Below are 24,436 nucleotides of genomic sequence, written 5' to 3'. Positions count from 1 at the left end.
ATGACCCCACACAAAAGCCTAAAGGAGTTCGGCACTACCCTAGGGCGTAGCACAAACGGTGGACGCATGTCATCTCTGGCGTAATGGTCAGGGGTCGATTCTCAGAACTGATGATCTGGTGTTTACCCCCACCATGCACCTGATTCCTATGAACTCATAGGAATGTCATGCAGGTGAATAAGATAACAATGTACCACATTAAAGGAGTTCGATATAAACTGGTTAAGGGAAATATGAAAATATTTACAAATAGTGGAGAAGAACGGATGAACAGATAACCGCATGCCGGTGATAAACTGGTCCTTAAAAAAACACAAAAAAACCCATGGGTGGTTTGTGTGCCCAATCATACGCAGAAGGAATAACAACTTGGTAGTAAGATGGAAATCCATAGATGGATTTCAGATTTTAAATATCATGCCCATCGAACCTGGACTCGGTGGAAGTATACCAGAGCCCAGGGACGGGGGGTTGTGAGGAATTGGCCATTGAAAATAAAAGAGGCAGGAAGGAGCAGTAAATGGATTCAGATAATGAAAAAGTGGAGAAGCTTACAGAAAAGATCGTTAGAGAAGAAGAAAGGGTGAAGCGTTGCAGAAGGATCGAAGACGAAGGCACGCGAAGTGAAGAAGATGGCGACGCAGGCGAGGTTTATAAACTTCGCCGCTGATCGCCCTGAGATGTCCGATCCAGGGTTCGAAAAACTAGGAGAAGATTTGGCCGAAGAATTTGAAAAGGCGTCTGTCATACCACCAACGGATATCCGCCTGTCATGTCAAATGTGTGGTGACAAAAAGTAGGACACGTGGCGTTCAGCTAGCGAAAGACATTAATGAGGCTTAGTGTTCGGCCATAATGATTAGAGATTTGCACGATCTTCAATCAATTTGGATGACGTTAGCTATGGTGAAAGGGCGCTCATCCGAGGGGGTGTAGGGAAAAGAAAAATTTTGTCAAGTGTTGTCACCCATCGTCCCGATCGGCACAGAGAGTGGGTTATCACACTGCCGAGCGGCCGATTCTCTGCCTTCATAGGTATGATCTAAGCGGCAGCTACAAATCAAGCCTGGCAAAATAAAGCCGAACGACGTAAACTCTTGCTCTGAATAGAAACTTGGGAGCATATATGGTCTGATCGGACGTGAAAGCCACCGAAGACTTTACTGGTCCAGTCAGTCGGAATTGCAGCCTCCTTCGACTAGAGTTTAGGGGGAGGCTTGTGATGCGATGACAGAGGGGGCCCACCCGGCACAGGTCAATTGCCGAAGTGGAGGTCAAAATCGAGGTGGAGGTCAAAATCAAGGTGGTCGACGCCAAGGTGTCAAAAGGCTCACCTACGGTGGTTGAGCGGAGGACGACTACAGCGTCTGGTCAGGGCAATCAGGGTCCGATCGACAAAACATTATGAGGGCCGGTTGAGCAATAAGTGTCTAGGCGGGCCAACCGTCTGACTCGGATGACATGGTAAAACAGCAAGACGCTCAATGTGGAGCAATAAGATGCCAAGGAGACCAGAGAGCTTGTCCGAACGAGAAGGTCATGCTACTACACAGTCACCATAGGGAAGAGCAACTAAGGTTAACAGAGTGGAGGGATCTTGACCGAGCGGCTACCCTACTTGGCCAAGCGGCAGAACCATTGTCAACTCTTTGAGGCTGATAGAGTGGAGGAGTCCTGGCCGAACGGCTATCCCGCTCGGCCAAGCAGTGGGACCTGGCCATCGACGCAACGAAGGGGTCTTAGCCGAGCGACTACCCCCTCAGCCAAGAAGCGGAACCATGGTAGTATCTCTCGATATTCTTCTGGAAGATAGTGTCGATGCCACGAGGTATGGTCGACAGGCGGATCGTACGGCGAAAGCTTCTACTGTCTTGTCAGAGATATACATGTCCTATTAAGGTATGGTATCAGGGGTACTTTTCTGGCAGGTCCCTTCATAGGACATATTAGAGAATGTGCCCACACCTCGAGGAGCATGCATATCGCCCACCAGGGTTTTATATAAAGGGGGGTCCATCACCAGCGGAGGTACGCGTTATTATTGTTTGCACTTGCGTTACTATTGCTCTACTTCCTTCTACACATTCGGTGACTAACTTGAGCATCGGAGGGCCAACGCTGGGGACCCCTTCCCTGGCTTGACATTGACGTTACTTGTTTTGCAGAGCGGAGCGTGTTCTACAGCCATTCAACGTAGTAGCCATATCCCCAACATTCCACCCTCTAGTTTTTGGACAAGATCGACATCGATTTACGTGGTTTGGAGATAACTTGCTTCTTCTCCATGGCTGTCCATAAGGTAGACAATCCCTGTAATCTTTTGGTGGATCAAACCCCGAAACTCCAGCTAGCATGAACTCTTTCTCGGTGGAGTAAATATCACACAACCTTGATCAATACACTACACTACAATCACAGCTCAAGGTAGACTACTAATAAGGGCTGACCACCTCTATTTCGTCAACTTTAACCAAGCTTCCAAGCCTTGGTTATATAGGTTATGGGTTAGAAAACCCCGCCTACCAGTTGAATGCTCTCTGTGGAATTTCGATCGTTATATTCAAACGACTTGATACCAGTCGACCGGTGAAAGTACCAGTTGACTATTCCATATTAGCCGAGTGAACAAAAGTATTTTGTTCTCTCCCAGTTGACTGCCCAGTCGATTGAACCAGTCGACTGATGAAAGTATCAGTCGATTGGTACCCCAAATACAATCTTTCAGCACTCGGACCCTCACCCTTACGATTCACTTGACTCTTCCTCGCAGTCTTGACCTCTTACCTTCAAGCCTACTTCTTTTTGCTCTAGTCACTCAGATGCATTCAAGCCCGTAGCTATCCCAATGTCATCCTTTGCGTATGCTTCGAAGTCGCTTCCCTCGACTCTTGTCCTTACTGCCTTGTCCACGGTCCCTCGGACGTTATATCATTCACCGGACCTGAAGTCATCAAGTTAAATTATATGTATATCTTGCGAACCTACACAACTTAAATACATATATCAAATACAAAGATAAATCTAATTTAAACATTTTGCCCAAACCATCAAAACCTATGATCACCTCGGACCATCTTGAGATAAGATTGCTCTAACAGATTCAACATATTAATCTAAACTAAAATAATTATCAATTATTGAAATTTTTTATTGAGAACATGATTGCAACAACAGACATTTTATTGGTTATAATGACACTATGAAAATAAAATAGATAATACCTCGTACGTTCGTGATGTTTAAATTATTCATGATGTTGGATCATCCGTCACAATCATCTTATATTTTTTTTTGGATTTACTTAGATATTTAATAGAAAATTTTCATCATTTTTAAGATGTTCGAAAAATTATTGAATTATAAAAAAATATGAAAAGAAAAGAGACATTATAATAAGTGTTGAAGTATGACTTCTAACGAATAGGAGGGGTAGAGCTAGGCCCGTTTAAAATTTCCCCTTATTTTTAGCGTTGCCGGGTTAGGGAGGGATATTCGGGATCCGTTATGCGGGGAGAGAGCAAGGATTGGGAATTTTAAGAAGTAGAAGGTGTGTTTCAAGATTTTTTCCAAAACTAAATTTGCATTGACGAAGATACATACTAGTAAATTCAAGCCCCTGTAATTATTTAATTAGAATTTCAGTAGCAGATAAGAAAATTGACATACCTGAAACAAAATCTGTTATACAGACCTTACTTCGTAGACATGCGAGTCACGTGAGATGATAAAGCGTTATATGAGAGGGTTCGTCGAGATCGGCACCATCTGCGTAATTGCAAGCCTGCCGCCGATATTCTAAAAAGCGGACATTCTTCTCACTCGCCCAAAAATCTCCCGCCGTCTCCTCCTCCTCCTTCACCAGCCCTACTGTTCTCTCCGTTCCGTAGTTGGCTTGGTGCTCGAAATCACCGATCGCATCAGCAATAAGATGGGGGAATCCGTGGACGAGTTCATGGTCACGCCGTCGCCCCCCGAGGGGAAGCGGATTCGAAGATGCGTCCAAACCAAGCTCTCTTGGGGTCGACCTAAGGAAAATGCTGGCTCTCCAGCTGCGGATGTGAGGGAAGAAATCCGCAAGGGCGAGGGCACGGGTAAACGGAATACCAAGGTGAAGACTCCCAAAAAGGTGTGTTGCTGCAGATCGACGTTTTAGGTTCAGAGTTGTGTTCTTTTAATGCACTGTATTTCATGTTTCGCTTCCTCTGGCCTCAATATTGTTTCTCTTTGCCAATGAAATTGACACTTTCTTTCAAAACGCAGTAATTCCTACCAATATTGAGGGCCACAATTATTTCTACGTTTTTTTTTTCTTTCAGTAGTTTTTACATCGCACATTGTAACATTTTTCCAATGTTCACTGGCAGTCTCCATCTACCAGAGCAGGAAGGACAAGGCTTTCTAAATCACCTGGTAAGTTGACATGTATGTATTGTCAATTGTATTATGCCTTCGAGTATTCTAATAACAGTGTGTTTGTAGTTATAGTTCCAATGTTGGTGTGAAAAGTATTTATTTTTGTGGTTGAAGTGCATCAGGAAGTTCTTAGTCTGCCTTTATTGAACCTTTTTATTAAATTTTATATAAGATTATATCACTAATACTTGGTGCAATTTAATCACCATTTATTATATTGGCTGATATTTTTTATATTTTACACCTTCAACTTTAATCAACAATTGACAAACTGGCCACCTATGATGATTTTCATGTCATCCTTTTTCTCTCATCTTATCTATTGGAGTTATAGTGCTTACACCTAATTATTCTAGATAATCATATTTGTATTTTATATTGTCTAGTGATTCCACACAGTCATCGCAGCACTCTCTTTTAGTTACATTATTTTTTGTACAGTTACTATTCTAATTGTCTAATACATTGATCCATAAGCACAAAGGTCGTAACATATTCTTAATTTGTATATTTGAACCTTAGATGATCACGTTGGCCATATAAGAATTCAAAAGCTCTTGTTTTTAGTGACTTTTTTTAATCGTATTAATGATATTTACATCAATATATTTCATATATTCAATTTGTCAAATTATTTTTCATACCATAAATTTTAATTCTGTTATAAGAAGGTGATGTTATTTATATTTCTGGTAGAGTTAGTTTGTTTTGTTCGATTGAGTTGTATTTAATATTGCTGACTGTAAGCATGGGGTTATGTTGTGTTTTTTTTTTTTTTTTTTTGAGAATCTGTCTTGCATTGACTTTATGAAAGATTTTCTTTGGGATAAAAATGGTTCTAATAGGGAACAATTGTAACGACCCGGCCCCTTGGGCGGTCCAACTGGCGGCCCCTTGGCGGTCCCTTGGGCGGCCCAACTGACGTCGGCCGTATCGTTACTCACTAGGTCTTCCCACTCGGTTATGGATTTTTGCGATTCGAACTCTAGATTTTCATGCTAAGTACCAGAGTTTATGAATCCGGGCAAAATCCAGCGGTTGGAAGACCTAGTGAGTAACGCCGAGGGCCGCCACAAAGGTCGCCCAAGGGGCCAAAGGGCCGGTCGTTACAATAAAATGCGCTTTTATTATAACGACCGGCCATTTTTGGCGGCCCGACTTGCGACCTCTTATGTTGTCGATCGGAGTCAAGTTACTCACTAGGTCTTCCAGCTGGATTTTGCCTTCCCAAGATCAACCTGTGTACTAGAGTTTATGAATCCTGGTAGCCAAGTGAGCGGCGCTCACTTGGCTACCAGGATTCATAAATTCTAGTACTTAGCCTGGAGGTCTAGAGTTCGAATCCTGGGGAAGGCAAAAATCCACTGGCCAGGGGTAGGAAGACCTAGTGAGTAACGACACGACCGAGGATCATAAGTCGACGACATAAGGGGTCGCCAGTTGGGCCGCCCAACGGACCGCTAAGGGGTCGCCAAATGGGCCGCCAGTTGGGCTGCCCAAGGGGTCGAGGGGCCGGGTCGCTCACTTGGCTACCAAGATTCATAAACTCTAGTACTTAGCCTGGAGGTCTTCGAATCCTGGGGAAGGCAAAAATCCACTGGCTAGGGGTGGGAAGTCTTAGTGAGTAACGACACGACCGAGGGTCGTCAGTCGACGACATAAGGGTCGCTAGTTGGGCCGCCCAAGGGACCACCAAGGGGCCGCCTACGGGGTCGAGGGGCCGGGTCGTTACAACAATAGTAATAAGTGGGAGGAAGGAATTTGCAATAAAGGAGGATATCAGAGAATGCCTGCTTTTGACAAGTACATCTCCGTTGGTCTTCCGAAAAGATTAAATAATCTTGATATAGCTCTTTGATGAATTGTAGCCAATCTCTAAAAGGATCTGCGAAATGTGGATTAACCACAGTGACTGTTGCCAATGTTAGAAGAGACATGGTTGATGATGAGTCCACAGGTCAGAGTAATTAATGTTGGTTAGGCTAAGAAAATAATGCAAGCTGTTGTTATATTTGTTTAGAGAAGGGAATATAAATAATCTCGGAAGAGGATAAAGGCGAAGAGAGGGGAAAAAAAGAAAAGGATTCATGATTAACCTTGTCTGTTATCGTCGCTTTAATACAACTGTATACCAACTCTTATGAGAATCCTTGCACAGGACTGAGATTTGCTTGTTTAGCACTGTATCTCAAGCTTGGATTGTGGTAGTTTAGAGAACTCAGTGTTTAGCAATCTTCCAGCGAGCCAGAGTTGAGATTTGAGCTGTTGGAAGGTTGGAGGAGGCTGACACTTCTCTGGCTAATCAAAGTCGCCAAAAGATTTCTTCCAGACTACTTGAACTTGGTTACAAAATTTCATGATGACTTAATTTGTTGTCTCATGTAGCTGAGTGTGTACTATGGAGATTCATGTAACCTACCATCCCATTATGCCTATTGCCTCAATTGTTGTTCAACATTTGATTAATGCAATACAAGGTCCCTGTCACCACAAATCCTTTTTTTTCAAAATAAAAATACTCTTATAAACTTGATTTATATGATTCTTTACTTGAGCTATGCCTGATAAAAATAAGTCCATTATAACCATTCTAATACCTTGGTGCATAGTGGATCTATTCCATACATATCGAACCTAATTGCAATTATGATGTGATCACTTCCCTTGACCCTTATATAACTAAGACTAGATAGAGTGTCGACGGGGGACCCAAGATGATTACTAACGTTACAGAATGCGCTTAACACTGTCCATCGAAAGTTAATGTTCAACAAATGATAGTGAGGGCTATTTGTATTCTTTTACAAGGAATTTTGGAAAGTGAATGTCTGTATTCGGCCTTTAATATTTGTTTTTCACTGTTTTCAGAAAATTCAATAATACTTGTCTTTCTATATAATGTTTCTCCAGTAGGATTCTGGATTTGGCTGATGGTTTCTCCCATCATATATTCACTGATATTTGCTTGTATAGTTTTGTATGATATTAGGATATGCTGCAAATTACAAAAAATGAACTTTTTTAGTGTAATAAATATTGACATGAACAATGAATTTGAAGGTAATGGCAGCTGCAAAAGGTCAAAGAAGAATGATGCTGCTGGTAAATCTGACATTGTGAAAGATTTGGATATTGTTTGCCAGAATGTAGAAAGGCCTGCATGCAATCTACAGCTAGAAGCAAAACTAGCACACGAGGTGGTTACTTTTTTTTACATAATATTACTTTCTTTTATTTTCTAGCACTGAACATGTGCTTTCACCTTAGTTGAGTTCACCTCGGTGGATTCTTGCACCGTGATCTATAGAATTAGCATTTTAACTTTGAACAAGCTGATTACTAACCTTTTGGAATGGAAATATTTTAGAATATAGAAATTAATTAAAATAGATCATTAACTCATATTGGTCTTTATGTTAGTTACATGATTAAGCAAATAATTAAATTGGTGCAGTTACATTGCACGCTACTCACATTCAGTCATCCATAACCCATAACAGTTTAATGCATCAATGATTATGGAACATTTTGTCGTAAATTTATAGGTCAATTTAATATGGATAAAAGCAAGATGTTGTCATTACTTAGGTCATTTCACTCATTCTTATACATTGAATAATTTAATCATTTTTATACACTGGAGATATTTGTCCTCTGAATTCTTAAATTGTCCTGACTTCGAGCATTTAATTGGAGTTCTGTTTATTGAGCAAAAAGATAATCATGTGCATCCCAAACTCAACAATTTGTTTGTGGCTACAACTTGATTTGAAGGAGAGTTTATTCAATTGACCTAAAATCTTTTAGTCCAAGAGGCAGAATTATCATATTTCTATGTTTGATCTTTTTTTTTGTACTTTACCTATTATGTAGGCCATGCACATTTTTTATGTATTTATTTTCTGTGTAATCATACTCTATTGTTTACATTGCTTAGAAAATTGAGCTTTCAAGTTTTCTAGCTAGGATGTTTGTGTTTTCCTGCTGGATCACATGGTGTTGGAATTCCTGTATTTGGTTTTAGTGTCTTCTTTGATCATTATGTTTTCTCCTGTCTTCTATTTAACAATCCGTAACTGTGCCTGCTCAGAAAGGTAAGATAATCTTATAAAATCTTTTCTTTTTTATTTTCTTTGTTTTTGTATAATGTGTTGAATGGTATGTTCGATTGAACTTTGAGTTCTTGATTCTTTACAATTTCATACCTTTTCTTTTGCTACTTTATTTTATTTTTCTGGCTAATGATCATAGATTCAATTTTATTCTTTTTTTTCAACAGGAAAATATGCTAGGAAAGCAGATGCATCCATTTTTCACTTGTAGAAAAGAAACCAAAAGATTGACAGAGTCCCTAGATATTCAGAAATTAGACAAGGGTGGGCAGTGGTCTATATATGCCAGTGATGATGCTAATATCTATACTCCTTTTCATATAGTTGACACACAGGTAGGTACAGGTTAGTCCTGTCAATTTATTGAGTGTATCTTTGTTACGATTTGTCTGTGTATTGTGTTGCTCTTGTTTTTGGATTTAGGTTGAAGATATTTCATTAGATTGGAGTAATTGGAGTTTTACTGAGCAAGCCTTTGGTCTAAGTCGCTGTCCAATGGAAGACGATTGCAGAAGATTGGTTGAGCCTTTGAAGGTCGATCCTGTTTTCCTTAAAGCGAGGCATACTTCTCTATCAAGTTCAACAGACATTAACTCAGGCACAGCTACATCTACAATATCCAATGGTCAATTCCAAACACAGCACCAGCCACCCTACCCAGAGGTAAATTAGTTTTTGTGCTTTTACATTCTGAACACAATATAATTCATTTTTAAAGTCTTCAATTTTCTCCTTTTTAATCATTCAACCAAGCTTTTTGCAGGCTCATTTAAACAACTTGTCATTATCACCAAGATGTGGTAGATTGGTAGGAAGCTTAGAGAACTGTTCTCAGAATGGATTGGATGAAGAAAGGTAAGACATATGTGAATGTTTATGGTACTCATGCTGATACTGCAGGCATTACACCATTTCTCAAAACATCTGTATTTGCACCCTTTTGTACTTTGAATTTTTGTTACTAATTTTCATTTGAATTCCTCTGTAACTTTAGGGTTTTATCATACTACAGAAGACCTAATGATTGGTCTGAGCACAGCCTCTGGACAGCCAAATACCAGCCAGAAAATGCCTCGGAGGTAAGAAAGATTTATGTTTGCTTTCTCCATGTGTGCTCTTAGCATGCAGGATGATAATGTCATCACTGAAAGAAAGGGTCAATCATATGTGCAGCAATTAAGCACACTAGCTCTATCTTATCTTACATCCATGGTGTAGGCACCTACGGTTGTGCCTTGTGAAGGCACAATTATCTTTGTTAGCTTCTTTGGTTTCTTGATATGGATGAGGCTTGTGATGCCACACTAATATGTTTTGACTACTATTATAGATTATATTCCACCAAATAGTAAAACCATCTGCCATTTAATCGTAGATAAATCAACATATTCTATGAATGTCTGAGATTGAAAGGTTAATATTTATCAGATTGCTATTGCAGGTTTGTGGAAACTCTCATTCAGTCAGTCAGCTCGCTGAATGGCTCAAGTCTTGGCATGAGAAAGGTCGAAAAAGTGACAAGCACTGCAACGTTGAGGAGCAATGTGTAGTTGAGAACAATGAAGATAGATTATATAATGCTGAGTCTGATATGGAGGATCAAGAAGATAGTCTCGAAAATGTGCTTTTGGTAACTGGACCAGTGGGGGTCAGTACTTATCCTGATTAAGTTGTCTGTTTAATTTTGATAAATTTTGTCATAAACACTAGGCTATAATTTGATCAATTAGTGGTATTGTTAGAAATGATAGGCTGTATTTTCAAATTATTAGTTAGGCCTAGAGGTAATTTCATTTGGATGACAATTCAATATTTATCCTCTGAACTTGGTATAAGAGCAGGTTTCCTTATAAGTTTTCACAACTATCCCTTTAGATGATGCAATCTCCCCTAACCCATCCATCTTGTGTGAGAACCTTATTGTTTCCATATTCCCCTTGCTGCCAGAGTATCCATATCTTCTCCTACTTTTCTCATCCACATTCCACGATTGTCATCATTGGACAGATCCTTAGGCTTTGCTGCTGCAAAAAGCTCCTAAGTTCGTTGATGCCTCTTGCCTCCCTACCATTTTTACCTTTTGTCTTTGCATTACCTAATTCCACTTATAATCCTAGGCCCAATTGCCTAGGTGCAATGTTGAACAACGCTAATTACCAAACCACAACCTTTCATCTGCGCCGACCTCTACTTTGTTGGCAATGCCTGTAAGAAGATAACTCTTTATGAAGCTTTGCACTCTAATGATAACTGTCATATATCCTATGCAACAACTTTCCTTGGCTAATATTAACCGCTAGATCTGTATTGTGTAGCTGTTAATATCATTCCATTTCCTTGACTCAATACGTCTATCTGGTATTTGAATTCTTTGTGGTAGTTGCCTGTTCTCATGGATCAACTTTTAATTACTTTTAATACTAGTGAATTGATTTGAAACTGACATCTGTGCTTATTGCAGAGTGGAAAATCTGCTGCCATACATGCCTGTGCAAAAGAGGAAGGCTTTGAAGTCATTGAGGTAATCTTAAATTTGTATTCATTATATTAATGGAATTGTTATGCATTCAACTATAGAATTATTTTAGAATAAGATTCAAAATGGTTTTTCTTGATCTATTGCCACTTCTAAGATTCTTATAATAAAACATCTGGAATTTGATTATTGTCAGGATTTGAATTTTATTTTGAAACTGTATGAAGATAATAGTATAATCCTTATTAAAAATTATTGCATCTAGTTTAAAACTGAATTGCTCCTTGCAGTTCATGATACAAATAGCTGTATCAACTAGTTTTTCCCCCCAAAAGTTTCTCAAAAATAGTATATCGTTCCTACAAGAATAAAATTCCTCTTCTGCTTATTCCAATATGCCAACAAAATAACTGTTTTGGGACAAACTCAGCTATCAATCTATGCCCCCTGCAAGGTTTTCAGAGTGCAAATTAGATAAATTAGAACCTCTCTTTGGATGTTCCAAACTTTTGGTTACCACCCATTGGAAAATACAGTTGCGTTTTAGCTAATGAAAAGTTATCCACATTCTTACTAGTTTGATTTAGAAGCAAGTTGACCTGTGACCAGACTGTCAGTTGCAAGACTTTCTTTTGCATTGGCTTTTGTCCAATTCTTTGCATGTTTAATCAAAGATTTTGAATATCTTTGATTATATTTGGTAACTAATTTCCTGCCTAGCCATTAATAGTTGCAGGAAGTATTACAGCTTTTCTTACTCAATAACATAACTTTGGTCCTTTCATAGACTGCATACCTTCTCTCACCTGTCCTCTATGTTTTATCAATTATTTTGCTGTAGCTTCGGACTTATTTTGCTATGTCATTTGCATTAAATTATGGTTTGATATTATGCTAATTGAGACCTTTAAAAGGATGTTATCCAGATTACGTGAATATTTAAATGCCTGGATGGCATTCATGTCTAGATTCCTCAGGGATGGGATTTTGTTACCAAGAATATGATAGGTTGCACTTTGCCAGTTGGAATTATGTTTTACATCCTTCTGAGTCTGTTTGTTTTCCTTTTTCACATTGGATATGGTGTAGCATGGAAATTTAGGTTGTCACATTCAAGAGCCAAACTAGAAATTGATGAAGAAATCTCATTATGAGTTATGACTTATCATATTTAAGAAAACGTTAGATAAACTCTAAAAGCTCAGAATTGTTCTATTTTTTCATCCAACAAATGGCAAGTGAGACACATTCAACTTACATATAAGCCTTGCAAAATTGCTCGTTAACTACCTCTCCCCATTTGAACTTTAGTTCAGAACTGTTATGTTGACTCGGTTAATTTATATACCAAAGGAAAACTGCTTATTTGCTTGTATTTATTATTATTATATTCTAATAAAATACTAGTTAACAGGTTGATGCATCTGATTTGAGAAACGGCACAAGTATTAAAAACAAATATGGGGAGGCAATGGAATCGCATGGATTTAACAGATGGTTAGTTCTCTGCTCTTGGATTTAGTATTTCTTAGCTTATTGATTTTGTCCAAATAATTATGTTCAACTTTTTGTTAGTGTATTTATAAATCCAATGACTGAACCTTGATGTTTAATTCTCAAAGGTCACGTGTTTTCATAAATGGCCTTGTATGCAAGGACAGATTCTTAACACTGATCCACTTATGGACATCATATGAAGTGTAATGTTTAGTTTGTTTTAGAATGCATATGCATTGCTGGATTAAATTGCACAAGATTGAGAAGAGATATGAGTGAATCATAAACAGTTGTCTGGTCAGGCTGTGTTTAGAATTTCATAAATGCACAAAATACATGATTATTTGAAGCATCAAAGAAATTTTGAGAACCTTTCTCGTATTATAGATTCATGTGGAAGAGCTTAAAAACATGGTTCTTTTTTTCTTCATGTGCACTCAGTAAATAGAAAAAATTATTTGAACGACCCATTATATGTTTGTCACATCTGTTTGTCTTTGCTTAATTCGGTGGAACGTTGTGTGGATAACACCAAATGGGATCATTATAAATAGGGGTGTAATCGAATCGGGCCGAGCCAAACGGTAAGAGGCTCGAGCTCGATCTCGGTTCGTTTTACCTAAGCTCGAGCTCAGCTCGAGTTTGATTCGAGTTTTAATTTTTAAGCTCGAACTCGGCTTGTAATGAAATTAAGGTTACGCTTGGTAGGGTGTAATCTGCCTTGTAATGTAATCAAGATTACATTACAAGGTTGATTATTTTGTTTGGTTTAACTTTAAACTTATAATGTAATGTAATCTCGATTACAAAAGGTAGTGAAATTTTGTAATCTAGATTATAAAGTAAATACTATGTAATCCGATTACATTATGAGGTCACTGCTTAACTAAAATTTGAATACCGAATGTATCCCTAGTCAGTCGCCGCCCCCCGCCATAGTCGGTCGCCCCCACCACCGCTTGTCGCCCGCCATCGCCGCTTGCCCCCCGCTGGTCGCCCCCCGCCAGTCGCTGGCTGCTTGCCACTGACCGCCCGCCCGTCGTCGGCCGACCGGCTGTCGGCCGCCGGCCGCCCACCGCCGGCCGCCCACCGCCGGCCGCCCACCGCCTGCTGTCGGTCGCCCGCCTGCGGCGGCGACCGGCGGTGACGGCCGCTAGTTGCCAGTGGTTGCCGCAAGCTTCGACAGAGGTGCGACGGTCCGTCGGTAGAAGTCGTAGGATATTTTTGTTATTTTATAATAATATGAATTACATTCCTTATAAAAAACAATGGACACCAAACAAAAGAATGTAATCACCCTTGTAATCAAAGATTACATACATTATATTACCAAATGTAGTAATGTAATCAAGATTACATTACATTACATTACAAATTTGATCACATTACAATCTCCATTACATTACATTACAAATTTGATTACATTACAATCTCCATTACATTACACCCAACCAAACGTAGCCTAAATAGTTCGTGAATGACTCGAGCACAACTCGAAATGGCTTGTTTAAAAGTTAAATAAGCTTAGTTCGAACTCGGCTCGTTAATATATATAAATGAGCCTCTTAATGACACGTTTGTAAGCTCACAAATCAAATATTGTTAAGCTCGAGCTTGGCTTGATAATGTTTTTGAGTTCGAAATTAAGCTCAAGTTCGGCTCATTAACTTAATCGAATAAACTCGAACTATTTTTTTTCGAATCGAGACCTGAATAGCTCACGAGTGTTTGACTTGTTTACACCCCTAATTATATAAAAAAAAGGTTTCCTAGCATTAGTGAAATAAAGTATAGATTCATTTTATTTCCACTTTTATTTTATGAGTATTTTATAGAAAAGCCTATTCAAGAAACCTTATAATTGTCATGTTATTAAATCAATAATACAATTTTTGTTTGCAAGTATTGTCTTCTTTCTTGCAAGATTACTTATTGAAAGCACACAATTTAGTATGGATGGTAATGCCATGTGCGGAGGCAAGAATTTAACTTTCCATCATCAACCCTCATAAGTGGGATGGGGGGGCTATAGTGATTGAAATACCGTTCTATGCTGGGCGGCATAGACGGTTTTTATTGTTTCGATAGGGGAGTGAAATCGCCATTGTACGCGCGACAATTTCGCATGTGTGACGCTCGCACAACAGAAGATGGGTTGGAGGAGTCTTGGAGACATCGCAGATGGCTCCGGTGCTGCCGGCGACGTCATAGGAATGCTCCGGCACCGCCGGAGGCATTGCATGACACCTCCAGTGTTGCCGGAGGCGATCCTACGACGCGCGATGATACTGTGTTGAAGAAAATTAAAACTACGAATTTAATTAATTCAAATAATTTTCAATGTAAGTGTGATATTTCGAAGAGACTTTCATAAACAATAATTAAATTATCCCAAAAAAATATATAAAAAATATTTTTAAAATTTTAAAGGAATTAATAAATTTTATTAATCGACGTTCTGAATTTTTTTTACTGTTTTAAATTTTATTTAAAAATTCTAATAAATCATATTATATTTTGATATATATTCTTTAATTTTTTGTATTGTTTTAATGTTTAATTGATATTCTATTTTTTTTACTATTTAAATATATATTATTTAAATTAATAATTAATTAAATGAATAAATAGTTAATTTATATAATTATTATATATAAAAAGCATCTTTGTGTTAATTTATATAATTATGATTATTTAATTTGGGCGTTGGAGAACTGTAAAGTTGACCTAAGCAGAATGTTACAAGAACCAATGTTTCTCGCACTACTCCTTTTGATATTAGTTAGGTAACATATTATGATGTATCAATTTTAATTCAAGTGATTGATAAATCAATTTTTTTTAAAGAAAACTATATTTAATTATTTTTTCTAACAATATTAAGTTGTTCAATAATAGAGAGCTTATATAAAATCAATATACAATTTATTTTTAAATTATACATAATAAATATATTTATCTAATAATTCATATATATAAATAAAAAAATACCGAAATCGTATCGGCACAACATGTTACGATTCCGAAACCGTATTGTTTCGGTTTGAGACTTAAATCTCGGCACGAATTGAGATTTTAAACCTTGGGTGGTTATGACATAACCTTTTTTCCCCATCCTGGCGCCACCAATCTTCTCAATTAAAAAAAATCACACACACATATATACAATTATCCACTTTATATGGAACAACAGGAGGAAAGCATGTTGAACTTTAATGTCTTCATTGTCTTAAATTGCCATTTTAGTATAGAAAGCTCTAGCTAGACCTATGTTAATTTTGGCCAGTGTGGAAAATATTATATTTTGAAGCAACGTGGTTGTTTACATGCCTTGAAGGTTTATCTTAACCCTGGCATATTCCAACAGGAATCATTCTTACATGCAAGAGAAGAATTCAAATATGCTGTATACCATACATAATAAACAGTATGCTGGACTGTTCTATTCGTGATGCATTTTTATTATTTTAGACTCATGTTATAAATTATTATTTATTGTAGACTTAATGAATGTAATTGTATTATTTTTGATAATTTGAAGTACTTATGTTGCTATATGCAGGTCCTCGTACAATAATAACAATTCAAGAGGAAAGCAAAATGTCAATGTACTTGCAGACGCACCATGCACTATGGGAAACATGAAATCTGAAAATTTTGGACTTACTACTCCTATGGGCATGCAAGAAAATGATCCTAGTCAATGCTCTTGGACTGGAGAGACTAGAATGGCAAATAAGTCACTGGTCCTCTTTGAGGATGTGGATTCTGTGTTTGATGATGATCATGGTCTTAATAGCTTTATTTGTACTATCCTCCAATTGGCAGAAACCTCAAAGAGGCCTATAATACTTACAAGCAATAGTGAGTTTGTAGCTTATTAATGGTATTCTTTCATTTTCTATCTGCAACCATACCTTACTAGTTTTCTCCTACAGGCAAGAATCGTGCCTTAACCCGTCTATTAGGTCAACTGGTTTTAGATTTTGAGCTTCCATCAAATGAAGAGTTGTTTAGACATGTGCACACGGTATGTTATTCGTCTTCAATGTGGTATATTCTGTCTCATAAGAGCATCTTACTTATATTGATTGTTGTGCAGATTTGTGCTAATGAGAGGGCTCAAATTTCATCCTGCTTACTGCAGCAATTTATCAGTTCTTGTCTGGGTGATCTACGTAAGGTGATCATGTCACTTCAATTCTGGTGCCAGGGAAAAAATCTTAGAATTGGTAAGTAGCTGCTATATTGGTTTTTTACATGAAACAAGTAGAAGATAGCTTCTACTGATTCTCGATTAAGTTTATATACATGATAATGCTTAATATGTTATTCTTCAGCATGTAGTCTTCGTTTTTTCATCATGGGAAAAGATATTCAGCAATGTATAGAGTGTAATACTTGTCAGTGCTGTATAAGTCTTAGTAAGAAGATTGTTGGTTGTTATATAGCAAATGAGCATGGCAAATTGATGTTAGATCAACTAGCTAGTAGCAGCTACAGGATTAGTTGTAATCTTATTTGTTAGCCTATCTTATTTTAACTCATGCTAGCAGCAGACATAAGCCTAGTCTTTTTGGCAAATGTGCATATTTCTTTTGTGGCATGGCGCATCAAGTCTGGCTTCTTTTTACTGATGCTTTTTGAGTTCTGTGATATTTTTGTTCCTCAATACTTATTTAAAATCTGATCCGCGTGTTGTCATTCCTTATATATTTTATTATGAGTATATTATGGTCCAAATTTTGGTCTTTTGAGTGCTCTTTTTACTATCCAGGCAGCAATATACTCACATATAGTCCCCTACACTTTGATATTGATGCTACACATATGGTAATACCAACTGCAATTCCGTGGGAGTTCAAGTGTGAATTGTCAGAAAAGATACTTGATGAGATCAGCAGAACATTATCTTCAATAGAAGACAACTCAGTGCCAGTAGAGTCTGATCCATTAGAAAAGATTAGTTCACCTAATGTGGGGGGAGTACCCAAGGGAATCACTAAGAGTAAGAAAAGCAAATTAAAGAGGAAAATGTCAGATCCAGATTCCACAAATCCAGCTAATGGCAATGATCTTGACGACTTCTCTGATGCTTCTGAGTCACTTGCAGGAGCTGATCTTCCAAGATCTAATAAGAAGAGGGCCAAGAGGCCTCGTATCATCCTGTCATCTCAGTCTAATGATAATTTAAGTGCTGATGAACTTCCACCTGCAGATATTATGTCATCTGATGTGAATGACTATCCATTTGTAGATACACCGACTACAATGCTGGAACTTTGTAGTCCACTGAATTCACCAGCTAAGTTTCAGAGAGATGATGGTCGTCAGTATTTTCTCAACAGTGTTGACACAGCATCCGCTTTACATATTTGTGATACATTCAAGTTACAGGATGTCTCATGTGTTCCAGATTCTTGTTTTCTATCTGGTTCTGAGGCCAACAAGAGAGAGGATACCATGTCAGTTGTAGTATCTTCTAAAAACATAAGTGGTACTCTATGTGATTTGGTTCAGTCAATCCATGCCTCACAAGAACAAAATAATAATCTAAATCGATCCATAACCAACAGAAACTTATGCCCCATCAGCAACTTATATGAGCTCGATGAGGGGCTCGGTGATTCTGATAATGGGATTCAAGAGCTTTCATGCAGTGGATATCAATTTATGGATGAATGCAGCCAGGCTACTTTCTCCATTCGGTCAGTTCCTAAGAGATTCGATCAAAATTCTCCAGGCACTGTTTCAGTCCAAGAAACATGGCACAAACTACACAACCAGCGTGAAGAACTGAAAAAATATGTAGGAGAAAGCCAAAGAGAGTCTTTAATACTCAACATCACGTCTGGATTAACTGACTTAATTGCAGACTCTGATATCATGTTCAGTGGCTGTTACCCTGCTATAACTGTAAGTTTATGATCTTTCATCTCTTTGTAGCTTTAAGCTTCTTTTTCCTCAAGCAAAATTGTTCTAAGGATCTAATCGTATTGTGCAGGATGTTCCGGATCCTTCATTGACACCCGCCACTGAGCCAGATGATTTCTCCTGGTATGATGAACAATATGAGATGGGATCCACATACTCTCAACACGGCCTATGTCATTTCATGAAACATTGTGACAATGCATGCCAAGATGTGGGGTCAATACCAACAGAACCTCTAATGCAGGAGATGCTGATTTCCAGCACCAATGCTATGGCACTTGGGAAGCTGCTTGCCTTGGAAAGTACTAACAAGCATGATACTTCTTATGGAAGTCTGCATATGAAGGAAACAATACATGACATTTCAACAAGGTATGATCATTCTCTGGATCTTGAACAATTAACATTCTCTTTTGCCTATTGGTTCTATATCTTCATTGAAAAAAGCTTTCATACTGGCTTTGTCAATTTTTTTCCTTTTGGAAATAAAGGGCATGAAATGTTCAAACATGAGTCTGTGGCCCCATTAGGCACATCTCAACCATCTGTTTTGAAGCTATATATACTTTTGCCTTCACGTTCGTTTTCCTTTAATAACATGGTAAGAACTGACTCGAGGAATCAAATGCATGCAGTTAATCTCAAATAGTTAGGACAAGATGATGAAGTTATTAAGCATTAGCATTCAGGTCAAATATGATATTATTAGAAAAGTAATAAGTTCAGACATTTGATTCAGAAAAAATGTTATAAAAGAGTGAAATTCCTTCACCGTCAAAATATGCAGTCACAACCATAAACATACTATAAGGAAGATATCAATCGTGGTATTAGCAGGACACCATTTTTTTTAACTAACATTCTCTCTAATTCATTTGGAAAATTGCATGATCAATGAGAAACAAAGAGGTACAAGAGAAATTAGATAGAATGTAATCTAGAAAATGTTATTGACTACATACTACATACTAATTGCACCAAAAAATATTCTTAACCATTTCAGAATGCTGTCAATTAGAATCTTCTGCCAGTTTACTGCCCTATGCTTATTAGTCCGTTAAACTTGTTTTTTTCTGCCACCTGCTATCTTTTGATTAATTGTTAGGTTACTTACTATTTTGAGCTTCTATCTAGTACCTTGTTTTTTTAGCTTATATTGGACTAATTGTTGTCCCTTTAATGTGTTTATTGAGGAGAAAATTTAGTTTCTTTCTCAAGGATCCCTTTGTAGCTCCCTCTACTTTAGATTACATATTTTTATATTACTTCATAATACATAATACACCATCTCAAGATGATTCAAATACAATATAGAAATTAACTTGTTAAAATTACTGAAGAGAGACTTGAGAAATTCATGGGATGCACAATGATAATTCTCGTAATGAACTTGTAATGAACTCAAGAAGTTCACAAGATGACGCTCACAGAAAAGAGAGGATGGTCCCATCTTAAACATGGAAGAAAAATGACAAATTCATCTTGAAATGTTCATGAAATGTTGCACATGGAGAGAAGAAGATTGATTTGTCTAGGAATGTCCATGAAATGACACATACAGAATGAGATATGAGACTTGTGGAATGATGCATGGGGATTTTAGAAGTTGGTGTGCAAGATGACTTTCATGATGGTAAAGCGATTGAAGAAGGATATCTTTGGGAGGAAAGGAAATGTGAAGGTTGAGAGGTATGCAAGTGTGCGGATGCACATGTAGATGGAAGCAACATAAGCGGATGAATGCGTGGTGGATGTATGCAAATATAGAAGTGATAATACGGAGAAGATGATGAACACAAACAGATGTACAGTGGTTACAGGCAGAGCCACATATAGCGTGTGGGCAAAAATAAACCAATATGGATTCTCGTGCATGGGTGAAGGCACATAGTATTGTTGTATGCAAGTGGAGGCTGAGTGGCATAGAGGAGTGCATGGGCGGAGGCACCGTGGGCAACCTTTGTTGGACGTTGTAGTTTACAGGAGCACATGATTGGAAGTGCCACAAGCAATGCTGGTCGTGGACGATGTAGAGAGGATCATAGAGAGCATATAGACAGGTCAATTCACATGAAAGATCAACATGGAGAGGAACACCGTGAAGGAGCAACCTTGATATCTGTAGAGGGAAAAATTAGCTTTACTCCTTAAGGAATCCTAGGTAGCCCATATTATTACTAAATAAGAATATTGCATATTTGTGTAATGCTCCATTGACAATGTCAAAAAAAGGACGCTGGGAGTTAGAAGCCAATGCACAACTAAGAAAATAGGTGAATTATTAGACGCCTTGCTTTGAAATGTGTTAGTTTCTCTTCTTCCTAATACACCATGCTCGACATGGTGTCACCCTTTTTTCCTGTGGCACTTGGATTTTCAGATTTAGCTGCATAGAAATTTGAGCCACCCAATTTATGGACATTGCTAAATACAACTGTATGCTTTTACCGGCTAGATTTGCAGTAGAATTGCAGTATCCAGAACAATATGCTTAATTCAAATATTTGAATTGTCTACAAAGATCTTACCAGGGAAATTAAGAGTTCAATTATCAAGTTTAATAACTATTGTTTCTTTTTCTTCTCTGCATTATTAATATTGTTGAAAGAACTAAGAATTACAAATAAAAGGAATTATAATATCAGAAACATCTTGGATAAGTGGCTCCTATGAAAATTTCTTCATTTGCCATTATTCTGTGATATCTCCAGGATGATAGATACCTTCTTCATTTTTCTCTTTTGTATATTTCATCATTTATAAACACCTTTGGTGATATTTTGACTAGATCGTTGCTTGCAGGAAAACACAATCTTCTCTTTTGGACGTCCTCCTTCCCATAGTTCCTGCAAGATTATCAATGATCCTAAGAGGCTCTGCATTCCATGACTACTTGTCCTTCTCAAGTTACATATCCAAGTTAGAGAGTGTCCGAATCTCAGAGTTCTCGAAAGAAAAAGGTCGACGGAGGTAAATCCTTAACGCTGAGATCTTTACTTGCAAGATTGCTAGATAGATTTTTCACTTGCAATTGAGTCACTAAGCCAATTAGTTTTTTATATGTAGCATTCAATCCACTGCTTTAATGGTTGTAAACATGCTGAAGATTGATTGAGGGCCAAATTCTGCTTAAATCTTTGAGTTCAAATAAATTCTCTCTGTTGAAGTTTCTTTATCATGCAGGTCTCGGTCATCGCAACACTATCTTTCCAGTTCACTTACACTGCCATCGAAGGATCTGGAATTGTTAAATCGTGCCAGCTGCTTTCAGGAGGCACTACCTTAGATTAAATGCCCAAAGCATAGCAGTTCGGCTACAGACTCTTGTAACTTATGCCTCCAAAGCTTTGATTCTAATATTATGATTTCGAAGCCAGCTATTGAGAAAAGAAGCTGCCCATACTCATCTCGAAGATCATTTATCCAATGGTTTCACCAGTGTGCCATTTTTTTATTTATCCAGATTAGTCAGCGTCCATTGTAAATTTTTTTCTTGGATGCAAATAACAAGCTCTTACTAATCTCAGCATCAAATGTAAATCTACTAATTTTGTTCCACGTTTTTATTGTCTATGCTCAGTTGTAATCCTATTTGTGTGTTGTATTATCGCTACTGCAACTGCCAAAATAAGATCTAATCTCATACAATCTTGTTCAGGTTTAGCTACCTTTAGTTAACAACAGATATGTACTTTACCACATTTTACGGCCCAAAGAAAGTTAGAAATGCAAATGAGCCAACTTAATCATAAGTTCGTTTTTTATTGAGTTTGTTAAGTTGCTTATTAGATATTTTTAATACATATTGAGTTGAGTTCAATTAATGCAGTTGTTTTTAAAATGTATAGGTTTTATATTATTTTCTACAGCACAAATAGTTTAAAATAATAAAATAGAAATAAAATAAGAATTTATAGTTATGACTTTTGAGAAATTAATAAAATTGTTATAAGTTTTATTTATTAATATTGATGAATTGAGTTTAATATTATTAAAGTTGATTTATTTTATATATATAAAATGAGCTTGTTCATAGATATCTGTTCATTCATAACGATATTTAAAGTGTAATTTATGTCAAATCTTGTCATTTGATATCTATCGACACCAGAACCGTTTGTCTAATCCTCAATCGACACGTTTGGGGGTTAAATCTTATCACTCATTATCTATCAGTATTCAGCAAGTGGAGTCCACTAGGAATACAAAATACACTTGTGCATCGATTGATGGCGTTGTTTCGCCCACGAGATTTAAATGTGAATCCATCCTTGAATTAAAAAGGACCTGCGCACGGTTCAAATCAACGTATTTATGAAACCCTAATGTGTACCTTCAATGCATCGGCCCTAGACTACTTTCCAGCTCAGCCTCAATGCCTCTCTTTTTCTCTTTTGCAAAATTTAATCTTCAGTGGTCGGATGATGTTGGTCAGACTCTTTTCTCTCTTAATAATACTGAATGAATGGCATGCAACTATATTACAGCCGACCTTGCTTAGCCATAATTTCCACATTAATTAGTATCAAATGGTCAGGTTGTGTGATAAAATAGGCAGATCAAAACAAGCACTGGATTCCTGCAGTTTGCTCGAACGATAGTGGCACAATTATTGTTTTTGCTACCGATACGGCGGTGGACGAATTTAAAGATTTTTTTTTTCATCCTCTTTAAATTAGGTGGAAAGCCAACGTAGGTCCTTTACACCACGTGAGATTGCCGTGCCTTGCGCAAGGTTAGCACCACATGTTGGCACCACAGCCTTGGTCGGCCTGATGACGCCGCCGATGTGGAAGACAACGCCAATCATCCATCTGAGAGACAGGATACTAGAGAAGCAAGTCACTCGCGAGGGGGCCGGGGGCGCTCGCCCGCGAGTAGGTGACTAGGTAGCTTGCCCGTGAGCAGGCGAGTAGGTGGGTGGCCTCGTGCTCTCCCGCGAGCAAATGGACAGCCGGAGATGCACGCCTGCGAACAGACGGGCGACCGTGGGTGCTCGCCCATGAATATGCTAGTGGTTGGGGGTGCTCGCCCGCAAGAAGGCAGGCGACCTCTTTATTCTTCTCTTCCACCCCGAGGGATTCTTTTCTTTTCCCACGCCTTCCTTTTCTTTTCTCTTCCCTTCCCGCATGAATTTTTTGCTTAATTTTTTTCTTTCCTTACTCAATCCATGCTGGGAGTAAACAGAGTATTAGGCGGTACGTATCCCATGGATTAATGATCATGCTATCAATCAAAGTAAGGTAGGTCAGACATAACCTAAAGATGACCAGAGATACCCTAGATGAGACACAAGTCCGATCAGATCGACTCGAATGCCGACATCCACCCTGCCCATCCCCAAGTGTTGGCATTATCTCTCAGTCTCATCTTCCAATCCCGACATCTATCTTGACTCAGCCCCAAGGTCTCGACATCATCTCTCAGTTTCAATTTTTGATTTTGATATCCACCTTGTCTCAACCCCAGCTCCCAACATTATATCTCAGTCTTGGCTCTCGATCTCGACATCTACCCTGACTCAATCCCAAGTTCCAACATTATCTCTCAGTCTCAGGAGAAGCTCCTGATTCCGACATCTATCTTGGCTCAACCTCAGGTCTTAACATCATCTCTCAGTATTGACTTCCGATCCCGATGTTTACCCTGGTTCAGCCCAGGTCCTGACACCATCTCTTAGTTTCGACTTCAATCGTCGACATCATCTCTATCTCGACTTCAGTCGCCGACATTCTCTCCCAACATCTAACTTGACATCTTCTCAGTATTAGTCTCAGATCCTAACTTTGTTTATTCTCATTGTCATTCCATATCGATGTAATCTTTTTTACCCTCAATGCCCTACACGAGGTCACTGATAATGACTATGAATATTTAAGGACGCATGACATCTTAAGAATGGAGGAACGATTATGAAGTTGTCAAATCTGGTATCCTAGATGCCCCTACTAACACATGGCGTTGAAAGAATAGGAAGGTAATCAACGGCTATCGAATTTGATCT

General features: G+C 38.1%; 1 protein-coding gene across 1 annotated transcript; it reads left to right on the top strand.

Annotated features, from left to right (window-relative positions):
* Nucleotides 1-3,747: 3,747 nt before the first annotated feature.
* On the top strand, nucleotides 3,748-22,095 carry LOC122032049. Its single transcript, XM_042591302.1, has 17 exons — nucleotides 3,748-4,126; nucleotides 4,365-4,410; nucleotides 7,474-7,610; nucleotides 8,693-8,860; nucleotides 8,949-9,188; nucleotides 9,289-9,380; nucleotides 9,520-9,604; nucleotides 9,967-10,173; nucleotides 10,987-11,046; nucleotides 12,416-12,498; nucleotides 16,061-16,362; nucleotides 16,437-16,528; nucleotides 16,601-16,730; nucleotides 17,276-18,414; nucleotides 18,503-18,804; nucleotides 21,235-21,402; nucleotides 21,616-22,095. Exons 1-17 carry the CDS (start codon nucleotides 3,929-3,931, stop codon nucleotides 21,716-21,718), a joined length of 3,552 nt encoding a protein of 1,183 aa, XP_042447236.1. The 5' UTR covers nucleotides 3,748-3,928; the 3' UTR covers nucleotides 21,719-22,095.
* Nucleotides 22,096-24,436: the final 2,341 nt, after the last annotated feature.

Source organism: Zingiber officinale, chromosome 11A (assembly GCF_018446385.1).
Source record: "Zingiber officinale cultivar Zhangliang chromosome 11A, Zo_v1.1, whole genome shotgun sequence".
Taxonomy (NCBI): domain Eukaryota; kingdom Viridiplantae; phylum Streptophyta; class Magnoliopsida; order Zingiberales; family Zingiberaceae; genus Zingiber; species Zingiber officinale.
Note: the sequence above shows the minus strand (reverse complement) of the source record. Positions and strands in the feature narration are given on the sequence as shown.